Source organism: Anastrepha ludens, chromosome 3 (assembly GCF_028408465.1).
Source record: "Anastrepha ludens isolate Willacy chromosome 3, idAnaLude1.1, whole genome shotgun sequence".
Taxonomy (NCBI): Eukaryota; Metazoa; Arthropoda; class Insecta; order Diptera; family Tephritidae; genus Anastrepha; species Anastrepha ludens.
In genome coordinates this window covers 75,521,661-75,541,924 of record NC_071499.1, presented here as the reverse complement: position 1 = coordinate 75,541,924, position 20,264 = coordinate 75,521,661, and the positions used below count along the sequence as shown (strand labels likewise).

Below are 20,264 nucleotides of genomic sequence, written 5' to 3'. Positions count from 1 at the left end.
CAATTCGTAAACTCCCAAAACGATAGGGTTTATTTGACCGACCGTTCAAACGAAAATTTGAGTCATCGGTTGACCACTAGGAGGCAGCACCCGCCACAGGAAATGGTGTGGGCCGCTGTAACCGAAGATAGGTGTTCTCCAATCGTTTTTATCCACCAGTCAAGGTAAATGTGAAATATTATCGGAGAAGTGTTCTGGCTTTCAGGTTTATTCTCTTAAGAGTCATTTTGGAGAGCAAGGTCCCATCTAAAAGATTCACGAGTCTCGAGGCGCTGAAAAAAGCCATTGTCCACGAGTGGACCAAAATACCTGCAAGTCACATTCGGGCAACATGCGATTCGCTTCTGGACCGTCTTAGTCAAGGGAAAATGTGGTCATATCGAGCAAAAGTATATTTATTCTTATTTTTTCACATTTTTTGCTTTGAATTGAATAAAAGTAATTTTCTAAACTAAATTTATGACCTTTTTAATTGGTTACACTTCGAGTGCCGGACCCTATAGAAAAAATAAAAAGTTGAAAAAAGTTCTATCGATGATAAAAATTCCAAAAAAAAAACAAATGTCTGTGTGTCTATGTAAGATATTTCAACATAAATATTTCCAAGCAATATTCATCGATACTTATTTTATATATGCGGCTAAAGTGTCGCTGCTGAAGGTACTTCATTTCAAGATGAAATTATCGACTAACTACTTGTATCGGCGCATCGCTAATTGCAGAACTACAAACTGAGATGACTATAAATTTAAGTGGACAAATAAACCATTAAAAACCCATTATTGTATTACGAGTAGCAGTGATAGAGGCAATTTAGCTACTAAGAGCTACTATCATATATTAAAATTTTGTTTACTTATTTATTTATTTATTTACAATAGCAATAATTATAAATACAAATATCATAATTATACCCCTGCATTTATTCAGAATTATGACTAATTACTGAGGCCTTCAGCTCACATACATACATATATATTCAGTACTGTCCTAAGTTCTGTTACAAAGATTTTTAAACCAATTAAAATTTAAATTAAATGCTAACATTTGTCGCATTCGATTCGCCACTTTTCTGCTCGCTACGAAATTCCGCAGCGACTTTGTTTATATCCGCTAAATTCACAAGCGATTTCCTTTCGTCAGTGTTTCCAAGTATAGGTAGGGATATTTTTTTTATTATATTTTGCAAATTTTAAGCCTTTAGGTGAGACGCTTTAAAAAGCAATGATATTACAACCACTTTCTCCTAACGATAATTAAGCAGTGCTGCCAAATCATATGCAACGTTGGACGCAAGCAATTTTTTATTTACTAATCGCTGGGTGGTTAGTGAATCGAAACCAGCTATTATTTACTTTTTCCCCCAGAAATGCTTATTTCAAAATAAGCTCAATTTGATTTAGTTTCATGTATTTCCTTAAGGAAGCAGAAACGCATGGCAGAGTGCTGGGCACGTATTTCAGATTTATGTCACGATCAATCCATGATAGTCTCCAAGTGAAAATTTTTCGCATGTGCACTGGCAATCTTTGTACCCTTGTTGTTAGAAATAATTACTATTGATTCAAAACATTTGCTCAAGAACATCACAAATTACAGTTCCTGTTTCTAGATGGCGTCAATCGGTGAGCCATGCCCAGGGTTGGGAATTTTGCAATACCACTAAATTGCACAAATATTTTAGTGGTATTTAAAATAAGGTTTTCATTATCACTTAATCTTCAAATTTTCAATGCTTTAACTATCCGCTTATTGCATTAATTATTTAGGGTACTATGCCCTACCCTGATGCCAACTCATAAAGTTTAGTACAAGTTTACCGCAGGCCTCTGCAACCTGTTCCTGGCACTTACCATGAGTTTCTCCAAAGCTTCTTTATCGGAGATGAAATTGACCAATTGAATTTACGCATACGAAGGCATGTTGTTTAGTCATTGCAAAAAATGTTACATGCCAACAATCATTTAATTCGAATTTTCAAATATTCCATTGACCTCATTATCCGAAATAAAAAAATTAAATTGTTATTTGTGCTGATAAAACTCCAGGCGGTGAACATGTTAGAACCAGAGTTTGCATTAACTACTTTTTTGCAAAATGTAGTTAAAGAAAAATGTTAAGTTCTCTCTGTGGTCGGAGTAGTGGCAAAGAACTTGGAGTCGGCAGGAGTACTATTAGCGAAATTATTCATGTGTGCTCCAGCTACTGATATTGCTTTCGCTTCTGTCCAAGGGATCCGAGCGAGTAAAAATGAAAACTACGAAATAGCAGAGCAAAATCCCTGGGCAGAACATACGTATAATGAATATACAAGCTGAAGTCCAAAATAAACAAAACTAGTGTCATAAAAATGATTTTGATGGCGCCATATTTTTAATGAGTTAGTGCGTGGGAAGTTACATCCCTAGCTGACTTCCAGTGAAAGCTTGGTGACATTCAGTTCTGTGGATCCGAAGTTATTGCGTCTAAAGTGTCAGTATGTCGAGCTAATATCAAATTTTGTTTTAAAATCAGTAAAACGTTTACCGAAACATTTGAATTGATGAAAAAAATTCATGCCAGAGTTCATGAGTGGTTTACACGTTTCAGAGATGGTTGTAAGGACATAAATGACAGTGAACATATGGGCCGCCCAAAAAAAGTAATCACCGAAAACTTCATCCAAATTGTGCGTAAATTTATGAAATGAATGATCCGAAATCATCGTTCAAATTCGTGGAATCAGAGCTGAGTATCTCCTAAACATAGATTTATCGCATTTCAACTGATTACTTGGGCTTACGAAAGGTCTGTGCACGTTTTATTCCGCACAAACGAACTGAGGACCAAAAATTGCTCAGAATGCAACATTCGAAAGACCAGACCTCATTAGAGAGGCGAGAAAAGATGAGAACTTCCTTAACAACATTGTAACTGGTGATGAAACGTGGTGTTTCCAACATGCACCGGAAACTAAGCATCAAAATGTCGAATGGAATGGCCCTAGATGAGCCTCTACCCAAAAAGTCGTGTTTGGGGAGGTCAAAAATCAAGTCGATGCTCATTTGTTTTTACGATTCCAAGGGAATTGTCCACAAGGAGTTCATGCCAACGGGAATAAACGTCAATGCAATTTTCTACCTTGGCGTTTTGAAGTGTTTGTTGCATCGCATTCGTTGAAATCGCCCTGAATACCGCGAAGGAGGAAGCTGGCGCTTATTATATGATAAAGCACCGATCCACTCTTATGACTCACATTTTTACCATCAATCACTCACCGCATTCGCGTGATTTGGATCCCTGTGACTTCTACCTATTCGGAAAATTGCATTTGACCATGAAAGGAAAACATTTTGCGTCTGTGAGGCATTCCAAAAGGCTTGTACCAACATATTGAAGGACATTCCGGTAAATGACCTTAAAAGCTTTTAGATCGCGCAAAACAGTGTATCGAGACCAGAGGGAACTATTTTGAAAAAATGAACTCAAAGTTATCAGAACAAAGCTCCTGTCGTTTCTATTTTACCTCAGTCGTGTTTATTTTGGACTTCACCTTGTACAGCAATTGTCATGGTTGGACAAGATTTCATTCTCGCGATATTATCGTTTTGCACCGCAGAAATGACCGGCTTCAAAGAAATGCTGACACTCATAGCTGGTATAACACATTGCAGTATTCAATTTTGTTTCGAGGCAGGCAATAATTTTCTTAACGAAGTACTAGAATGTTTTTGTTTACTCTTCCCTTAATTTCATATCCAATTGAGCCGCGACTGGGTTTACTAATTAATTACTCAGAAAAATATACAAAATAAGAGAATGTTATACATTTTATGCTTAAATTGGTTATAAAGTTACTCATTTTGGCCACTCACTTGAGTCCACTGGACCTGGGTGCAATGGCCGGCCTGTTTAAGAGTCTGCACTAAAACAAAAGGCGATTATTTTGTAATTTTTCAAAAATATTATTAAACTAAACTCTATTAAGTCTAAAAACTCTTTACTTATCATACTTGTGTACACTAATTTGTTGAGCTGCAAATAATTATTTATTTTTATTTCTTTCCAGCTATCCATTTGATTGAAGCGTGAGAAGCAAAACAACTAAAAACATCAAAATGTATCCATTTGTAAGTTGCTTAATTTCAAATTTATTGTGAGTTATTATTACCTGAATTCACATTGTTATGCGCTTACTAAATTAATATCTTAAGTGTGTAATATTTAATCAACATTTAATTTATACATACATATGTACATATTTACTAACAAGAATGTTTGCATCGAATGTTTTGCATTATGCATATTTTATAAAAAAAAAAAAACTATTTTAAATTTAACGAAAATCGAAAAAACGAACACTCTGAATTCGCAGAAATACTTTTGTAAATAGTTTTCCACAAAATATTCGATTTTGGCGAGCTAATGATACACACAAATCCTCACTTTGGTGCAAACATTTTCTCTGAATGCAGTGAAAAGCATAGCTGGAACAGTTGGATAATGTGTTTTTAATACCTTGATTTTATTTTTTGTTAAAATGGTGTGGATTGGTAAGTGGCATTTGGTACCCCCTCCCTTCTCACCTAACCCATGTATTACATAAGGAGCTGTATTGCCTAATGACACCTAAAATCAATAGTAATAAAAAATTCAGCTCAACTATTTTCAAAAAATTATTCTGAATTATATTTATTTGAATACTTAGTAGCGCATTTCCACAAAATACGCACTTTCGAAAGTGCATTGTCTTGCTTTGTTTCTTGTTAACATACCCGGTGGTGCAAATACAAGAAAGTTTTTTGTTTATAGGACATTTTGACGACAAGAAGAGGCTTCCCGTGCAAAATATTTATACCATTACTTTGTTTAGGTTTCATTTCTACTCACTTACATTCAACACGAGTTGTAGAGCTAATAAGAATAAACGGTTAATTTTTAACTCGAGTTAAAAACAAAATAGAGTTAATCATATTTGTTTAATTTTTATTCATTTTCTACAAAAAAACTTTTGCTATTTTAATTTACTAATGCAACTCGAAAATCGTATATGCCCGAATTTAACCCGAGTTAAGATTTTTATCGATGCAGAAAAAAGTGTACATTCAATTTGAGTTAGCTTCTTAACTCGATCTAAGAAAATGTTTTAAAAAGTGATCAATTTAGAGGTATCAGATTTTAAATTGAAATAAAACGACGAAAATTCAAATTAATTGGGAAATCTTTGTTATTTTTGTCTACAACCATTCATGATATTTATTTTTTAAAGATAATCCCTTTGAAATATTGGCCACAACTGCGCCGCAATTCGGCTATCCTTAAAAACCAATTTTGAATTGGTCGCTGAAGGACTTCGGTCGGTATCTCGTGAATAACTTTAGTAATGTTGGCTTCGAATGCCTCAATCGAAGCTGGTTTATCCACAAAGCATTTAGACTTTACACACGCCCACAAATAAAAGTCCAAAGGTGTGATATCAAATGATTTTAATGGCCAATCCACTGGTCCAAGGTGAGAGATAAATTGCTCACCGAACCGACGACGCTGTATATCCATTGTTTTAAGGGCTGTATGGCAAGTAGCGCCGTCTTGTTGGCACAAAATCTTTTGGAGATAACGGGATTCAATTTCCGTCAACAAAAAATTCGTTTATCATGACGCAATAGCGCGCGTCATTCACTGCTACATTGGCGCCAGTCTTGTCTTGGAAGAAATATGGGCCGATGATTCCTCCAGGCCATAAGCCGCACCAAACGCTTCTTATCAATGGATGTAATGGCTGTTCTTGGATGGCTTCGGGTTGCTCTTCAGTCCAGATACGGCAATTTTGCTTATTGACGTAGCCATTCGGCCAAAAATAGGTCTCACCGCTAAACACCATAAGTTGGCCTGACCTCACCAGGAACACTTTTCACACAGCGTCGATTTTCGTTATACAATTGTACGATCCGTAAACGTTGTTGAGGCGAAATGTCAACGAATACTGAAAAAAATTATGTATTTAATTCGACAGTAGTCTCGCGTGATCTATCAAAAAAACGCTATTGGAAAAAGTACCTATAATCTAATCACCGTTTATTTGTATACATATAGTACATGTGAGTGAGAATGAGACTTAAAGATAGTAAGTGAATATCTTAAGTACCCATTCGGAATGCAATTAATCACTTTGGGTTAGAAAATCTTTTAAATTTATTTCCAAAGTTAGTAGTAGAGCTGCGTTCAGCAGGTTTGAACGAAATGAAGTAACCACTGCACGAGCTGTATGCGCGTCTAAACAAAAAATTCAATAAACTCACTTAAAAGTGAATAATACACACCGTTTCCGTTGTTCTATGAAATATTGTGCCTCTTGCGGCCGAGTATGTGCAACTGAATTAAGGAATATTGACTCGTAACTGGTATCGCACAAACCGCACGAGTTTAACGAAAAGCCAATGCATCCGCAGAGATTGGTAGTTCGATGTGGACTTTGGAGTAATGACATTATTGGCTAATTGTTTTGAGGTGCTGCTAGAAAACGTTCGCTCAACGTTGCAGAATGATCACAACCCACTTTGTGTGGTTTCAAATTAAGGCTATGAACTCTAGAGAATCTTATTCTTTTTTTTGTTTGATCTTTGAATCCATATTTTGCACCCTAAGTTCATTAAACATGTCGATTTGGTTTTGGCGATGCCAATTTTCTGCCTCGCAACTTCAATTTAATTCTTGTTTTGAGTAATGCTGTCAAAGGTCAATACTATACGAACAATTCAAAAACTATGACGATTCTTAAGTCAAATATGGTCAGAGACATTCACAAGGTAGAGCGAGAAACCTTCAAAAAGGTCTGAAAAAATCGGCCCTTTTAAATCGTGCCTCATCTTCGGCGTTCATATTACCAGAACTAAATCATTGAAACCACCTCGTTAATTTTGCATTGAGCCCACAAAAAAACACCAGCTCCTTTGGCCACCTGCTCTGCCCTTTCATTTTCGTCAAAGTGCGACTGAAGAAGGCGTCGAGTTTTTGCGTGTTTTACCGCCATTTTGGAACGCTATAATATACAGCTGAATTCAGAAAGCACAAAACTTATAAATAACTTTCTTTTGAGCTTAATGCTACCTTTAAACCGCCCTAAAGTAGGACTCGATGTAAAGTGTTACCACGTTACCGGAATGACTAGCATTTGTATTCGGCCAAGTAAGGTAACATTTGAAAAACACTTATAAGGAATATTAAATAATATTTATGTTAATGCAACAACAACACCGTAAGGCAATACATATATGCATCGTGAGATATGACTCACTAAAGCGCTCGAAACTTTTTACTTCATCTAGTATTTTATTTCGAAAAAGTTACTTATATTTGCACCACCCGGTAAACATTGTGCGTTTTGTGTTAAAGCAAAAATAAAAAGAAAACGTTTCACGTGATGACTAAGCAAATTTTATTTTTAACTTAAACAATCAACAAAAGATCTGCCTGAATGATTCATTTGTTCCCATGTGATTGTAAGTTCAACAAACGAGATCACCAAATTTTGTTTCGCTCCCATCGTCAGTTTCGCACCCACTCAATCATCACACCTTTCCGGTTCATGGGCCATTTCCTTTGCCACTTTCCTGCTACACTTTTTTAATGCTGTTAAAATTAAATGTAAATACATACAAATATACATTTTTCAACTTGTCCATTGCTCACTTGTCTATTCACTGTAAAATTGTGAACAACGCAAATGTAATCAAAATTTAGCTAAGACGAAAAAACAAAAAAACACACCCAAATTGAGCAATTCAAGTGCTTTCTATGCAGCCATCACTTTGTTTCATCATCAGTTTGTTTCTTCTCAAATAATTCATGCATCTTTTGTAGGGTTCCGGCATGCCACAGCCACAATCCAATTCGCCATATAACAATCAGAACAATCCCAATCCCGGCGCGCCAGTTGGTGTGCCCTTTGGCGCTGGTTGGATAGCGCCTGCGCAACATCACACCAATCACACCTCTCCGCAACATATGCCACATCAAAATAGTTTGCATTATCAACCATTGCCCTCACCCCATCAGACACCATATCCTTCTACTAACAATGTGTCGCATCATCTTCAACATCAAGCGCCCTATCCCCCCATGGGTTCACCGCATGGTGCACCTTATCCAGGTTCCTCGTACCCACACAATCCCCAACATGCGCAAGCACCTTACCCATCAGCATCGGGGACGCCCACCCATGGTACGGGTAGCGGTGGCGCAGGAGTGCCTACGCCCTATCCATCACACACTGCACATTACACGCATCCGGCTACGCATCCTTCTTATGCGCCAACGCATGGATATACGCCTGTACCGACTTCGGTCGGCTATGAATCACCAGCCGGGAATATAGCGCACTGTTTCCAAGAGTTGGCCCACCGTCAGGGTCATGTGCTGCACCATCATCAACCGTTTGCCCCTAGAGAGGTTTGTGTAAAATAAAGCTCATGCATGGATACGTGCATACATATGTATCTACTTAGAAATATACAAATTATACAGTACAAACATACATAGTGCATACATATACATATATCTACATAGTTGAAATAAGATACACTACAGCCCTGATCTGCATTTCGATTTAAAAAGTGTTGCTTAATATTTGAAATGAAATGTATTAAAAGGCAAATTATGTACACCTTAGCATGTAAGTTGTGTGTATGCTAATATTTTCCGTTTTAATCTGCATAATGTTGAGAAAACATTTCAGCTATTATTGGTCTAGTCTGTATTTAAGTAGTTTAATAAATCTTTTCCGTACAAATTTTATTCAAAATTTCTTTGAATAAGAGCGAAGAAGAGATTCCATGCGAAGTGATCCAAGTTTTTTAAACATTGCCGTCAATTTTTCTGAAAATTTTTTTATTTGTAGGTTTGAGTATAATTTAATAATAATTAATTTTTTAATAATTTTGAGGTTTTTTCCATTTTGAAAATTTTTAGCATAGAGTTTGTTAAAGTGAAATATCCTTGGTTAATTTTATTGTTTTTGTATTTTTTGTTTTAGTTTTTAGTAAAAAATAAGCTTTTGAAAAAATTTTGTTGGGAAAACCTTAAATTTTTTGTTAAAAGAGTATGAAAAAATCTTAATTTTTTTACTTTAAAAAACACACCTCAGTTTTTTTTATACTATTTTCCTTAGTATGTACTCTTAAAAAAAATCAAAAAGTGAGAATGTTTAAAGTACTGAAATGACCTGTGCTCACATATGGCTGTGAACTATGGACGCTGAAAGCTAACAAGACCAAACAGCTAAAGTGCTTTGAAAGCAGAGTGCTCCGAAAAATCTATGGTCCGCTTATGCTGGCAGATGGCACTTATCGCATTATGCTTAATGCCGAACTGGAAGACATAGTTAAGAAAGAAACTATAATAAGATTTATTAAGTCTCAACAACTTAGATGGCTGGGACATGTGGCTAGAATGGCAAGGGAGCGATCAGAGCGAGAAAGGCACTAGATCTTCGCCTAATTGGAGATAGAAAAAGGGCACACCCGAGGAAAAGGAGGCTAGAAGATGTGGAAGCTGATCTTAGGAAAATGCGCGTGGAATGTTTGAGGGAAGTGGCTGTAAATCGAGAAGCTGTGAAGGAAGCAATGGTTCACTAAGGACTCTGACGCTATGAAGAAGACGATGTACTCTTTCCCTCTGTGCTCAATAGTACCTGGAAGTTTCATTGCTATGTATCTGCTTACTCTGTAGATAGCGACTCTTTGATGGATTTGTAAACCGAAAAGTAATATTAGCGATTCGCTAAAGCAATATTTTGCACCTTTTTCTCTTCAATAAGTATTAATTTTGTATATATTTGTATATACATAAATATATATTATATATTTCACGACCAATAGAAACTTCATTATATGATACACAAGGAAATCTTGTATTTGCTTTCAAGGCAAGAAAATCTGTTTTTTGTTTTTGTTTATTCACGGCAATACTCTCATTGAGGCCCCACTGTATATTTGACATACCACGCCAATCAAATGCGTTGCAGTAACGGATGCAACAGACCTATTGTGACAGGTCTATAAATATCTGCGATCATCACTAATAGTGCTCACACCAACCAACGTAAAAACGTACACCGTAACAGCTGTCACGACGAAAGAACCATCTACGATACTGCGGAACGGAACGGAACGGAACGGTGTTGAGAATTCATTTACATGGGCTCTCATTAGTTTCATCGTGTCAGCTGATACGGGCGTACGTTTACGTTGGTGAGTGTGAACACCATAACTGTACCGTCAGAGTTTCATATCAAATTATCTATGAGCAGCGTTGCAGCTGAGGCTGCTATTGTTGGATGAGTAAATAATTTTACCACACCGTATGGTGAATTTTATGATATTGGTATTGCCAGAGCGCCACAATAACGCAGAGATAGTAGTAATATTTTGTAATTAAATTCACCAGAAAAAATAGCCTAAGTAGAAATAATTTGCAAAATTGTCCTGTAAATGTATCTATACGTTTGCATTGTGCCTCATTTGTATGCAGTTTTCAGTATTTTTTCATTTTAATCTTTAAGTTTGCTTTAACAAGTAACTTCAATTATTATTATTTTTTTTTTTGCATCCATATATTTTCCATTAATCAAACGATGAATTCAATATTTATTTCAGGGTACTCCAACTGTACTCCCCGCACAAAATTTTGACCCGGTGAAGGATGCGCATGACTTGCGCAAGGCAATGAAAGGTTTTGGCACTGATGAGGATGCTTTGATTAACATCATTTGCCGCCGTTCCAATGAACAGCGTCAGGTAACTAAAAAAAATAAATATTTAAACAGAAGCTAATTAATTTATTGGTATTTTATTACGTAGAATCAAATAAAATAAATGTGGTAGCAAAAGGTTTTTGTTTTGCTTGCAAATTCATCTTAGCTACTTAATTTTATAAAAGTATCTCAAATTGTACTAAAAAATTGAGAACATCAAGATCCTACATATTTGTGAATCTTAGACGCTGCAAATGAGCTGTTGGCCTCAAATGTCTAATGCAGTGTAAACTGCTTCGTTTAAGTCTTGATCTTTCGCTTTGTTTTTTTTTTAACAGACCCAATTCGTCTAAAATCATTCGACTTGTAGTAAATTTATTTCAAAACGATAGCAATTTTTCTTTGAATTTTAACAGCTTTGACAAGCAATACTTTTAGCCAAGCGAGAATTACTCAGTGTTTTGTCAACGACGACAATTGCTTCAATTTGCCATTGCCTCTCCAACTGTTTGCACTCTACGTCAAATATGATTTTGTAAAATATACATTTTTTAACATATGTCACTTAATTATTTTAAAGAGAAATTAATTATTACCAATAATAACAGCATTTCTCCCAACAGCGTACACCCTTGGGTGTTTGGCCGAGCTCCTCTTCTTATTTGTGGTGTGCGTCTTGATGTTGGTCCACAAATGGATCAATCTGCAGTTTCAAGCCAACTCCGAACGGCAGATATATTTTATGAGGGGCTTTTTCATGGCAGAAATACACTCGGAGGTTTGCCCTTGCCTGCCGAGGGGCGACCGCTATTAGAAAAAGCTTTTTCTTCAACGAATTCATTAAAAAAGACATACACTGACTTGAATACATATCCTATGATCTGAAAGTACCGGGAATGTTTAAATAAAGCAAAACAGTTCAATTTCAGGCAAATTTATTTTATATCCTTCAAAATATATCCCGTCTGAAGCAACACACCCCTGGTAGGCCGACGAAGGGATGGCCTTCAGTTGTTTCGTCGCATTCTCTTTGATCTCCTCTATCGACTGAAATCTCCTTCCACGAACTTGGGGAAACAAAAAGAAGACGCACGGGGCCATATCAGGTGAATACGGTGCTTGCACGATGGTATTTACTGGCACGATGGTGTTTGGTCAAATAATCCAGCACAATTTGGGCTCGGTGCGATGGCGCTTTATTATCATTCAAAATCAAAGAATTGTTTGCCCACATTTCCGGCCGGCCAGTCAGACACTAATGATCCGATGGCGGGATCCTAAAAAGAAGCAGATGTGTGTCTTACAGTCCTACCAACATAGGGAAAACATATGGACCGGTTCCCATGTGCGCGGTTCGTTTAAATTAAACATTCTCGGTACTTTCTGATCATAGGGTGTGTACAGTGGAGAGCATAACTGAGAGCATGATGACGTTTCTAATATTTTTAAAGTTTGTCCAGTTAAAATTTTTAATCGAAACCATGTAAATCGAACTTTGAAACTTTACACAAAGTTTATAAAACATTAACAAGTATTCATCGACATTTTGAACCTTTTAATTAGAATTTTTAAAACGAATTTCGGATGCGCCCTAACATGGCTCATGACATTTTAGTAAAGTGTAATTTTAAGCGGCTAAAAAGTCGTTTGTATTTTTAATAATTGTTTTGAGCGCAGTTTTGCATTTTATTCCGTACAAAAATTTATTTCTTATGGAAGAGAATGCTCAAGATCGTTTGCAAAAACGAAAAACAGTCAAATACAGTTTGTATAAATTGCACTTTTTATATGAAAAAAATCGCATAGGCCATCACCAAATTCTATTAAAATCAGCTCAATTCCTTAGCCGGTTCAAACTGGCATTTTTGAAGGCAGCATTCCCGAAATTTTTCTAAAACTTAGATTAAAAAGTTCATAATTTAAATGAAAATCTGCTTAATTTCTCTGAATTTTGGTGGAACAAAATTAATCATCCAGTTTTGTTCGTAAATAACTTTTTCACTAAATAAAAAGCAAAAATAGGTTTGAGTGATGGAAATCTTTATTTTGACTTATACGCGGTCAGTTCATCACAGTTTATTGTACAAGTGTTAAGTTTACATATTAGGAGGCCAAAATTTTGGTGTTTTTCGTGAATTTTTAGAAGAAAGAAGGAATAATCAGAAATTGTTTAAGTTTAGAGGATATTTTATTAATGGTTTTAGGTACACTTTTAAATTTTTTTGAAGCTATTTCCGCGGGAGATAGTGGCGTTAGAGCGTGCTGTCCATGGACGATCGCCATCTGAGTGTCTTGCTGGTGGGAATTCCTGAAGATGCAATTTTTCTCTGAAATCAACAGCATTTTTTTTTTTATTAAGAACATATTTCCTAAGAATATGAACTTAATTGTGGTAAAAAAATATTGAAAATTGCATGCTTTTGAGGCGCTTGAACACAAAGTAGTTTTTGTACCATATTTTTTCATCTATTTTGCTTAAAAAACCATATTATAAATAATAATATAATCCCAGAATTCGGTTCATATAAATTAGAATTGAATAAAGATAAAATCCCGAAAGTTTTTAGAACGATTGGTCGATAACTTTTTAAGCTAGCTAACTAACGCGCGCTACGGTGCGGAACCAAAGGGCAGTCACTTAAGTGCTCATAGAATCGGCAATAATGCGAATTTACAACATATTCTTGAGTAGTTATACTAACGATTTATGCAATAAAAAAAAAATCGATTTTTTTAATCGATCTAAACCGGTTTCCCCCCTTAAATATGTAAAAGTTTTAATTCTTTTGATAGGTTGATTGATTTTGCGCCACCTTGTGTGAAGTTTGAAAGTGTGATTAATATAGTTTTGATTAAAGAATGAACAATATTAGAAGAAAAAAAAATTATATCGAAAACTCTCGTAAATGTGTATTAAAATAAAATTATCACTCACTCAATTATGCTCGGCGCTGTATATTAAAATCTGTTTGGCCAGTGTGTTTTGAGAGGCCAGAAAAAGCATTCCACATCAACTACGGGAAAAGCTTCAATTTTGTAAATCTTTTGGGAATTATTTCAAACAGGTGGCAACAAGCAAATAAAATAACAGCAGGAAAGCTTTTATACCGTTATGGCTTTTGTCTACGGTGTACACTGTTTGTGTTCTATTATTCATGGCTCTTGTCTTGGCTAGTAAAGCTCAAGAAATGTGATTACGAAGGTTTGGAACTCGGCTAAAATAAAAAGTTTGTTACTATGATAATTTGTAAGCACTCAAATTCAAATTATTTTTTATCTTAATTAAAAAAAAAATTTCTCGCCATATTAGGGTCCATATGCAGTACAAATTTTTCAACCCGATTAGCTTTAAAATTTTCGCAAATTTCGACATATTTACATACATACATACATTATAACTGGTGTAATAAATTCTCTTTGTTCTCTTTGCCTTTGCTGCTCTTTGTAGGAGATTCAACGCCAATACAAAACACATTTTGGCAAAGACCTCATCGAGGATGTTAAATCAGAGACTAGTGGAAATTTCGAAAAATTGCTTGTCGGTCTTTTGCGTCCAATTGTGGACTTTTATTGCGCCGAGATGAACGATGCTATGGCGGGAATCGGCACGGATGAAGATGTGCTGATCGAAATACTATGCACATTGTCGAACGTGGAAATACACACTATCAAGAATCAGTACTTGCGCTGTAAGTGCCATTTCTTAGCTATTTCTAAATTTTTTGTTTAATTTGTCCAGATAATTGCTTTACATTATTATTTTTTTTTTTTTTAGTGTATGGTGCTCACTTGGAGTCCGAATTGAAATCGGAGACTTCCGGCAACTTTAAGCGCCTGTTAGTCTCACTCTGTACCGCAGCACGAGATGAGAGTGGTCAAGTGGATCCAGCGGCAGCGCAATCAGATGCTCGTGAACTGCTCAAGGCAGGCGAATTGCGTGTAGGCACCGATGAGAGCATGTTCAATATGATTTTGTGCCAACGTAACTATCAACAATTGCGAATGGTGGGTGGAAATATAAAATACTTTTTTTTAGTCGCTGTTATGCATTTTTGATTTCTTGTCTTTTACTTTTCTTTAGATTTTCCAAGAGTATGAAAAAATGACTGGTCACACATTGGAAAAAGCCATACGCAAAGAATTTTCTGGTGACATAATGGAGGGTCTGGTTGCTATATTCAAGTGCGTCACCAATAAGACCGAATACTTTGCATCGCGTCTGCACAAGAGTATGGCTGGTATTGGTACGAATGATAAACAGTTGATACGTGTCATAATCACACGTTCGGAGGTGAGTTGAGAAAACGCAATGTAACGGGTGATTTTTTAAGAGCTATAGGAAAGTTAAAAAAAAAAAACACGTAAAATTCAGAAAAATGCATGAAATTTTTATTTAAATCGATAGTTCAGTCCACATAATTTAATGTTTGAAGATTTTTCATGCAAATGTTGACCGCGACTGCGCTTCAAATGGTCCATACGCTTAATCCAATTTTGGCATACTCTTTCCAATGTTTCGGCCGATATCTCACATATAAATGCTTTAATGTAGTCTTCCAATGCGTTAATTGAAGCAGGCTTGTCTGAATAGATAAGAGCTTTAACATAGCCCCACAAAAAATAATCTAAAGGCGTTATATCGCACGATCTGCGTGGCCAATTGACAGGTCCCGCTCGTGAAATAAAATGTTCACCGAACTCGCCTCTCAACAAGTCCATTGTTACGCGTGCTATGTGGCATGTGGCACCGTCTTGCTGAAACCACATGTCATGCAAGTCAAGCTCTTGCATTTTGGCAAAAAAAAAAGTTGGATATCATTTCACGGTAGCGCTCACCATTCACATTTACGTTACGATTCGCAGCATCTTTGAAGAAGTACGGTCCAATGATACCTCCAGCCCATAAATCGCACCAAACTGTGACCTTTTCTGGATACATTGGTAGCTCTTGCAATTCTTCTGGCTGATCTTCACTCCAAAATCGACAATTCTGCTTATTTACGTACCCATTGATCCAAAAATGGGCTTCGTCGTTGAACACAATTTTTCGATAAAAAAGTGGATCTTAAACTTTCTTAACAGAACACGCATTTTTATAATAAAATTCAATGATTTGCAAGCGTGGTTCGTTTGTAAGACAATTCATGGTTAAATTATAGACCAAACTGAAGATGTTTAACAGTGAAGCAAAACACGAAACGTACGTCAGCTGTTTACACCAACTGTTTAAAAAGATAATAGCTAAAAAATCACCCTTTATTTACACACACATATATTTACATATATGTCTCGTCATATTTGCAGATTGACTTGGCTGATATTAAGGCACAATTTGAGCGCATGTATGGCAAGAGCCTGAAAAGCTGGATCAAGGTAGTGTGAGGCCATAAGGCTTAATTTGTTTTTTGTTTTGCCAAAGTTAATCCTAATTTATTTGCTCTTCTTATAGGGTGACACATCGGGTCACTACAAGCACGCATTATACGCCCTCGTTGGTGAACAACGCTCCTCCTAAATGCCAAAATCAGCGCTTCATTCAATACAAACACATGCTTGCATATATTTCACAAATGTGTATAAGAGTAACAACTACAATTAATTTTTTTTTATATATGAAGATTGAGGAAAATTTTGTGCTTGATGTTAACTAGGTATCTGCCTATTGGAATACATATATACACATGTATATACGTAAACCTATTTCGAATATGCATATGTAGTTCAAAGCAGTAAACTCTTCATTCAATATTACTATTATCCTATTTTCGCTTACGCACAGTTTTATAAGTGTGCTTTCATATTCCAAAAAATCGACTATGTACACTGCATAAGCAAACATGAAAAAAAAACAAAAAATAATAAGTATATATGTATGTATATGTGCGCATATATGCGCATATTTAAGATATATTTTTCTTATATGTATTAAATATGTAAATGGAAATTGCTGGAAACCTCAGTAATTTTTTTAAATTAATCTCACGTCTCGTATACCTACTCGTGACAATGCCAACATGCATTTAATTGTTGAAAATCACCAAGTGTTTATTTAAGGAATCCTCCAAATTTGTATTAATGCGCCCATTTTTAATGTCATTTGAAACTGTTGTGTCTTACATGCAAATTTACTATTTTGAATGTATTTGATCTTTGAAAAATATGAAAAATAAATACATGCGAAAAAATAGAAACCAAGATAAGATTTGTTTTAACTACAGTGAGTCACAGTCAAAGTGAGCCACACTAAAAGGTTTTGTTTCGACGAAATGCTATGTTTCCGTAGGTTTTGATCAAGATGGAATCATAAGTTTTCAATAATGTTTATATCTGGAGACTGCGGTGGTACTTCCTATACGTGGGGGTAATTATATAATACATATTCCCGCGCAACAAACGGTTTGTGTTTGGGATCATTGTCCTGGTAAAAATAAAAGCCGCCTTCGATCCCTAGTTTTTCGACACTTGGGTTAAGATTTTGCTTTGAAATGTCTATAGTATATAAACGTATTTATCCATTATTCCTGGAATATCTTGAAGATTTCCAGTTCCACCACATGCCATGCAGCCACAAACCATGACGAAGCCACCGCCATGCTTCATACTGGGAGTGAGGTTTTTCTGCTGAAACTCAGAGTTTTTTTGACGCCATACCATCCTCTTACCGTCAGAGCCAAATAAGTTAAATTTACTTTCGTCTGTAAATAGAACCTAAAAAAACATTATAGTCTCTACAACGCATTACACCGTTATGAACATTTTGCCAAAAACTCATATCCGTATGAACAAATTTGAGTGCAAACTCTAACCTTTTTTCGATTTTTTTTTGTTAATAACTGGCTTGTTTCTGGCCGTTCCACCAGAGCTTTCTTAGAACTCTTCGTACAGTTTCGGGATTAACGTGGATATTTAATTGCTCCTCAACCGCCTTCGTAAATTTCGGAGCACTGAGGGAGGATTTTTCTTTATTTCCCGGACAATAAACGGCTCGTCCCTATCTGCAAAATGCTTTTTTTTGTTCTCCTTCTGCTACTATATCTCCTTTAGTAAAGCGATGTATGATGGCAGCTACTTTCAGTATTCATAGAAGTCGGTCTCCATCTGGTATCGCTAGGGACCAAAAGATCTATGCATGGGTTAACGCCAACCAGGCTAATCTAACCTAACCTTACATGCGCTGACTTGGCATTGTTCAATTTTATGCGCTAAGTCTTCGTCCATGCTTCAATAACGTTTGTTGCAATTTGAAGTTTGGCTGCAGCTTCTTCAGCACTTTTCCTAATTGCTAGGATGGCAGTGTCGTCGGCAAAAGTGTCGATCAAGCTATTCGGGGGTATCAACAAGTCTCTGGTATATATAAGGTATAAGAGCGGACCAAGAATGCTTCCTTGCGACACACCAGCATTTGCTTCTTCAAGGTTAGAGTATTCGTTTCCTTGTTTAACGCGAAAGTGGCGTTCGCTCAGATACGACTTCAGGAGGGCGCAAAAATCATTTGGAAGGCAGGTATATAATATAATGAAAAAAAATATATATAATAAAATTAATTTAAAAAAAATAAAATAAAAACTTAAATTAATAAAGAAAAAAATTAATAAAAAATTAAATAAAAAAATTAGTAAAACAAATTAGATTCGTAAAAAAATAAAATAAAAAATAATAATGCATAAAAAAGTACATAAAATTCAATTAACATAAATTAAAGTTTTTAGAAAAAAAAATTTTCGAAAAGCTAATTAAAAATGAAAAAATCAACACAAATAGAAAATGTATTTAAAAAACTTTTTAAATTGCAAAACAAAAAAAATTTTTCGGTAAGCTGCTAAAAAAAGTTAAATTTGATTTTAAAAAAATTTTAAATCAAAATAATTGTTTAACCTAAAAATATGATTAAATTAATAAAATATTTAACCTAAAAAAAATGTTTAACCTAAACAAAAACTCGACACCACGAAAGGCACAGTACACTGAAGCTTCGCTTGGGCGGGCACTCACCGTCAATCAGCTTTTGTGCATCCAAGAGAGGTGTCCACTCAAAAAAGGGTAACTTTTTGCGATACATAAAATTTGGTAAAAAAAGTAAACGCTCAAGGGAATTGTTCACCTAATAGAGGTATTCGTTGAGAGTAAATAATGCTCAAGTAACACTCTACAACCCAATTCACATTTTTTCCTTCTTTATATTCATTCCTGAGGTAGAGACAAAACCGAAATTTTACAATTTTTTTTTATTTTAAGTCGTTTCTCTACTTTTCCTGAAAAGGCAAAAATCGAGTCATATGTTAACCCTCTGTTGGACACCTTTTTTTTAAACCTTCGGTTGGATACCCGAGTTTGGCTATTTCGTTCTGTTCGAGGATCCTTTTTAAAAGGTTATATTCATAAATCAATAGAAAATTAAATTTTAGGAAGTTACCTGGAAGCTCAAGTCGTTAGCTATAATAGAAATATGTTAAATTCACGTCAAAGGTCAAAAAAGTTTGGCCATATACGGGTGCCCAACGTAGAGTTGAGGATGTGGCGGGTTAACACATTGACTGCCAAGCGGATTTTCTACGATATCGCCCTGTGTGATGGATGAGGAAATGGAAAACTCTTCACAGCGTTACAAAAATTAGGTGTAAAATATTTGGAAATTCCATATTTGCTATTTAAACCGACATGCCAAACCTTGTCGAAAGCTTTTGGGACGTCCGAGCATACTGCTTGTTATTCTGTTCAAAAGATTTTTCTATTTCGGCTGTGATTCTGTGAACCTGATCGATCGTTGAGTGTTTACTGTGAAAGCCAAATTGATGCGAAGGTAACAAGTTTTTAGAGTCGATGATTGGCGTCAATCGTTCGAGGATGAGCTTTTAAAATAGCTTACCCATTTGAGGCAGCAACAAGATTGGTCGATATGAGGAAACAAGATGTAAATATTTTCTCGGTTTTGGAATCATTATCCTTTCTTTCCACAAGGTTGGAACATAGTGTAGATGAATTGAATGAATAAATAACTTTACTAATTTAACCAAACTTATGTAGGGTAACTTCCTCAGCTGTAATTAAATCGAATCCGGGTGCTTTTTTATCTTGAAGGGGAACAAAAACTAATTGCTCTTGAAATACAGGGCGCGAAATAAAGAACGAAATAACCCCCAAGGTCATCGTCACAGAGGACATCCTAAAGGATCAAAGCAAAATCAAAAAATTGGACTACATTGGCAGTATTTTGTTTCCCCACAAATAATAATAATTTCGCATCACTATGTGCTAACATATCTAAAGGGCAACGATTGAATTAATTTTTCATATACTCTGGAAAAGTTTTCCCCTCCATATGCACCTCTGTCATCAGATCTGCGAAATTTACGACTTTAAATGCGTCTAGAGATTCTCAATAGAGTTCAGCTCCGGACTGCATTAAGGAGAGTGTAGTAAAGTAACCAAATTTTTTACTTGTATTGTTGAAGGATTCTTATAACAGTTTTTTTTTGGTTTTTGTCTTTGTTCCCCGTCTAATTTTCGATGGACTTTTCAGCGCTGAATGCGAATC

The 20,264-nt window shown here is 35.6% G+C and overlaps 1 protein-coding gene across 4 annotated transcripts in view; it reads left to right on the top strand.

Annotated features, from left to right (window-relative positions):
• LOC128858226 (annexin B11) overlaps positions 1-16,929 on the top strand; it is a 50,491-nt gene extending 33,562 nt beyond the window's left edge. For 2 of the 4 annotated variants that reach the window (XM_054094307.1, XM_054094306.1), the window contains 8 exons: positions 4,049-4,109; positions 7,840-8,427; positions 10,632-10,772; positions 14,178-14,418; positions 14,505-14,734; positions 14,811-15,020; positions 16,034-16,102; positions 16,179-16,929. In XM_054094307.1, coding sequence (XP_053950282.1) covers positions 4,098-4,109; positions 7,840-8,427; positions 10,632-10,772; positions 14,178-14,418; positions 14,505-14,734; positions 14,811-15,020; positions 16,034-16,102; positions 16,179-16,244 — 1,557 coding nt within the window. In that variant the 5' untranslated portion in view covers positions 4,049-4,097 and the 3' untranslated portion in view covers positions 16,245-16,929. The remainder of the gene's footprint in view (positions 1-4,048; positions 4,110-7,839; positions 8,428-10,631; positions 10,773-14,177; positions 14,419-14,504; positions 14,735-14,810; positions 15,021-16,033; positions 16,103-16,178) is intronic. The other 2 variants (XM_054094309.1, XM_054094308.1) reach the window with 1 other exon arrangement.
• The last annotated feature ends 3,335 nt before the right edge of the window (positions 16,930-20,264 follow it).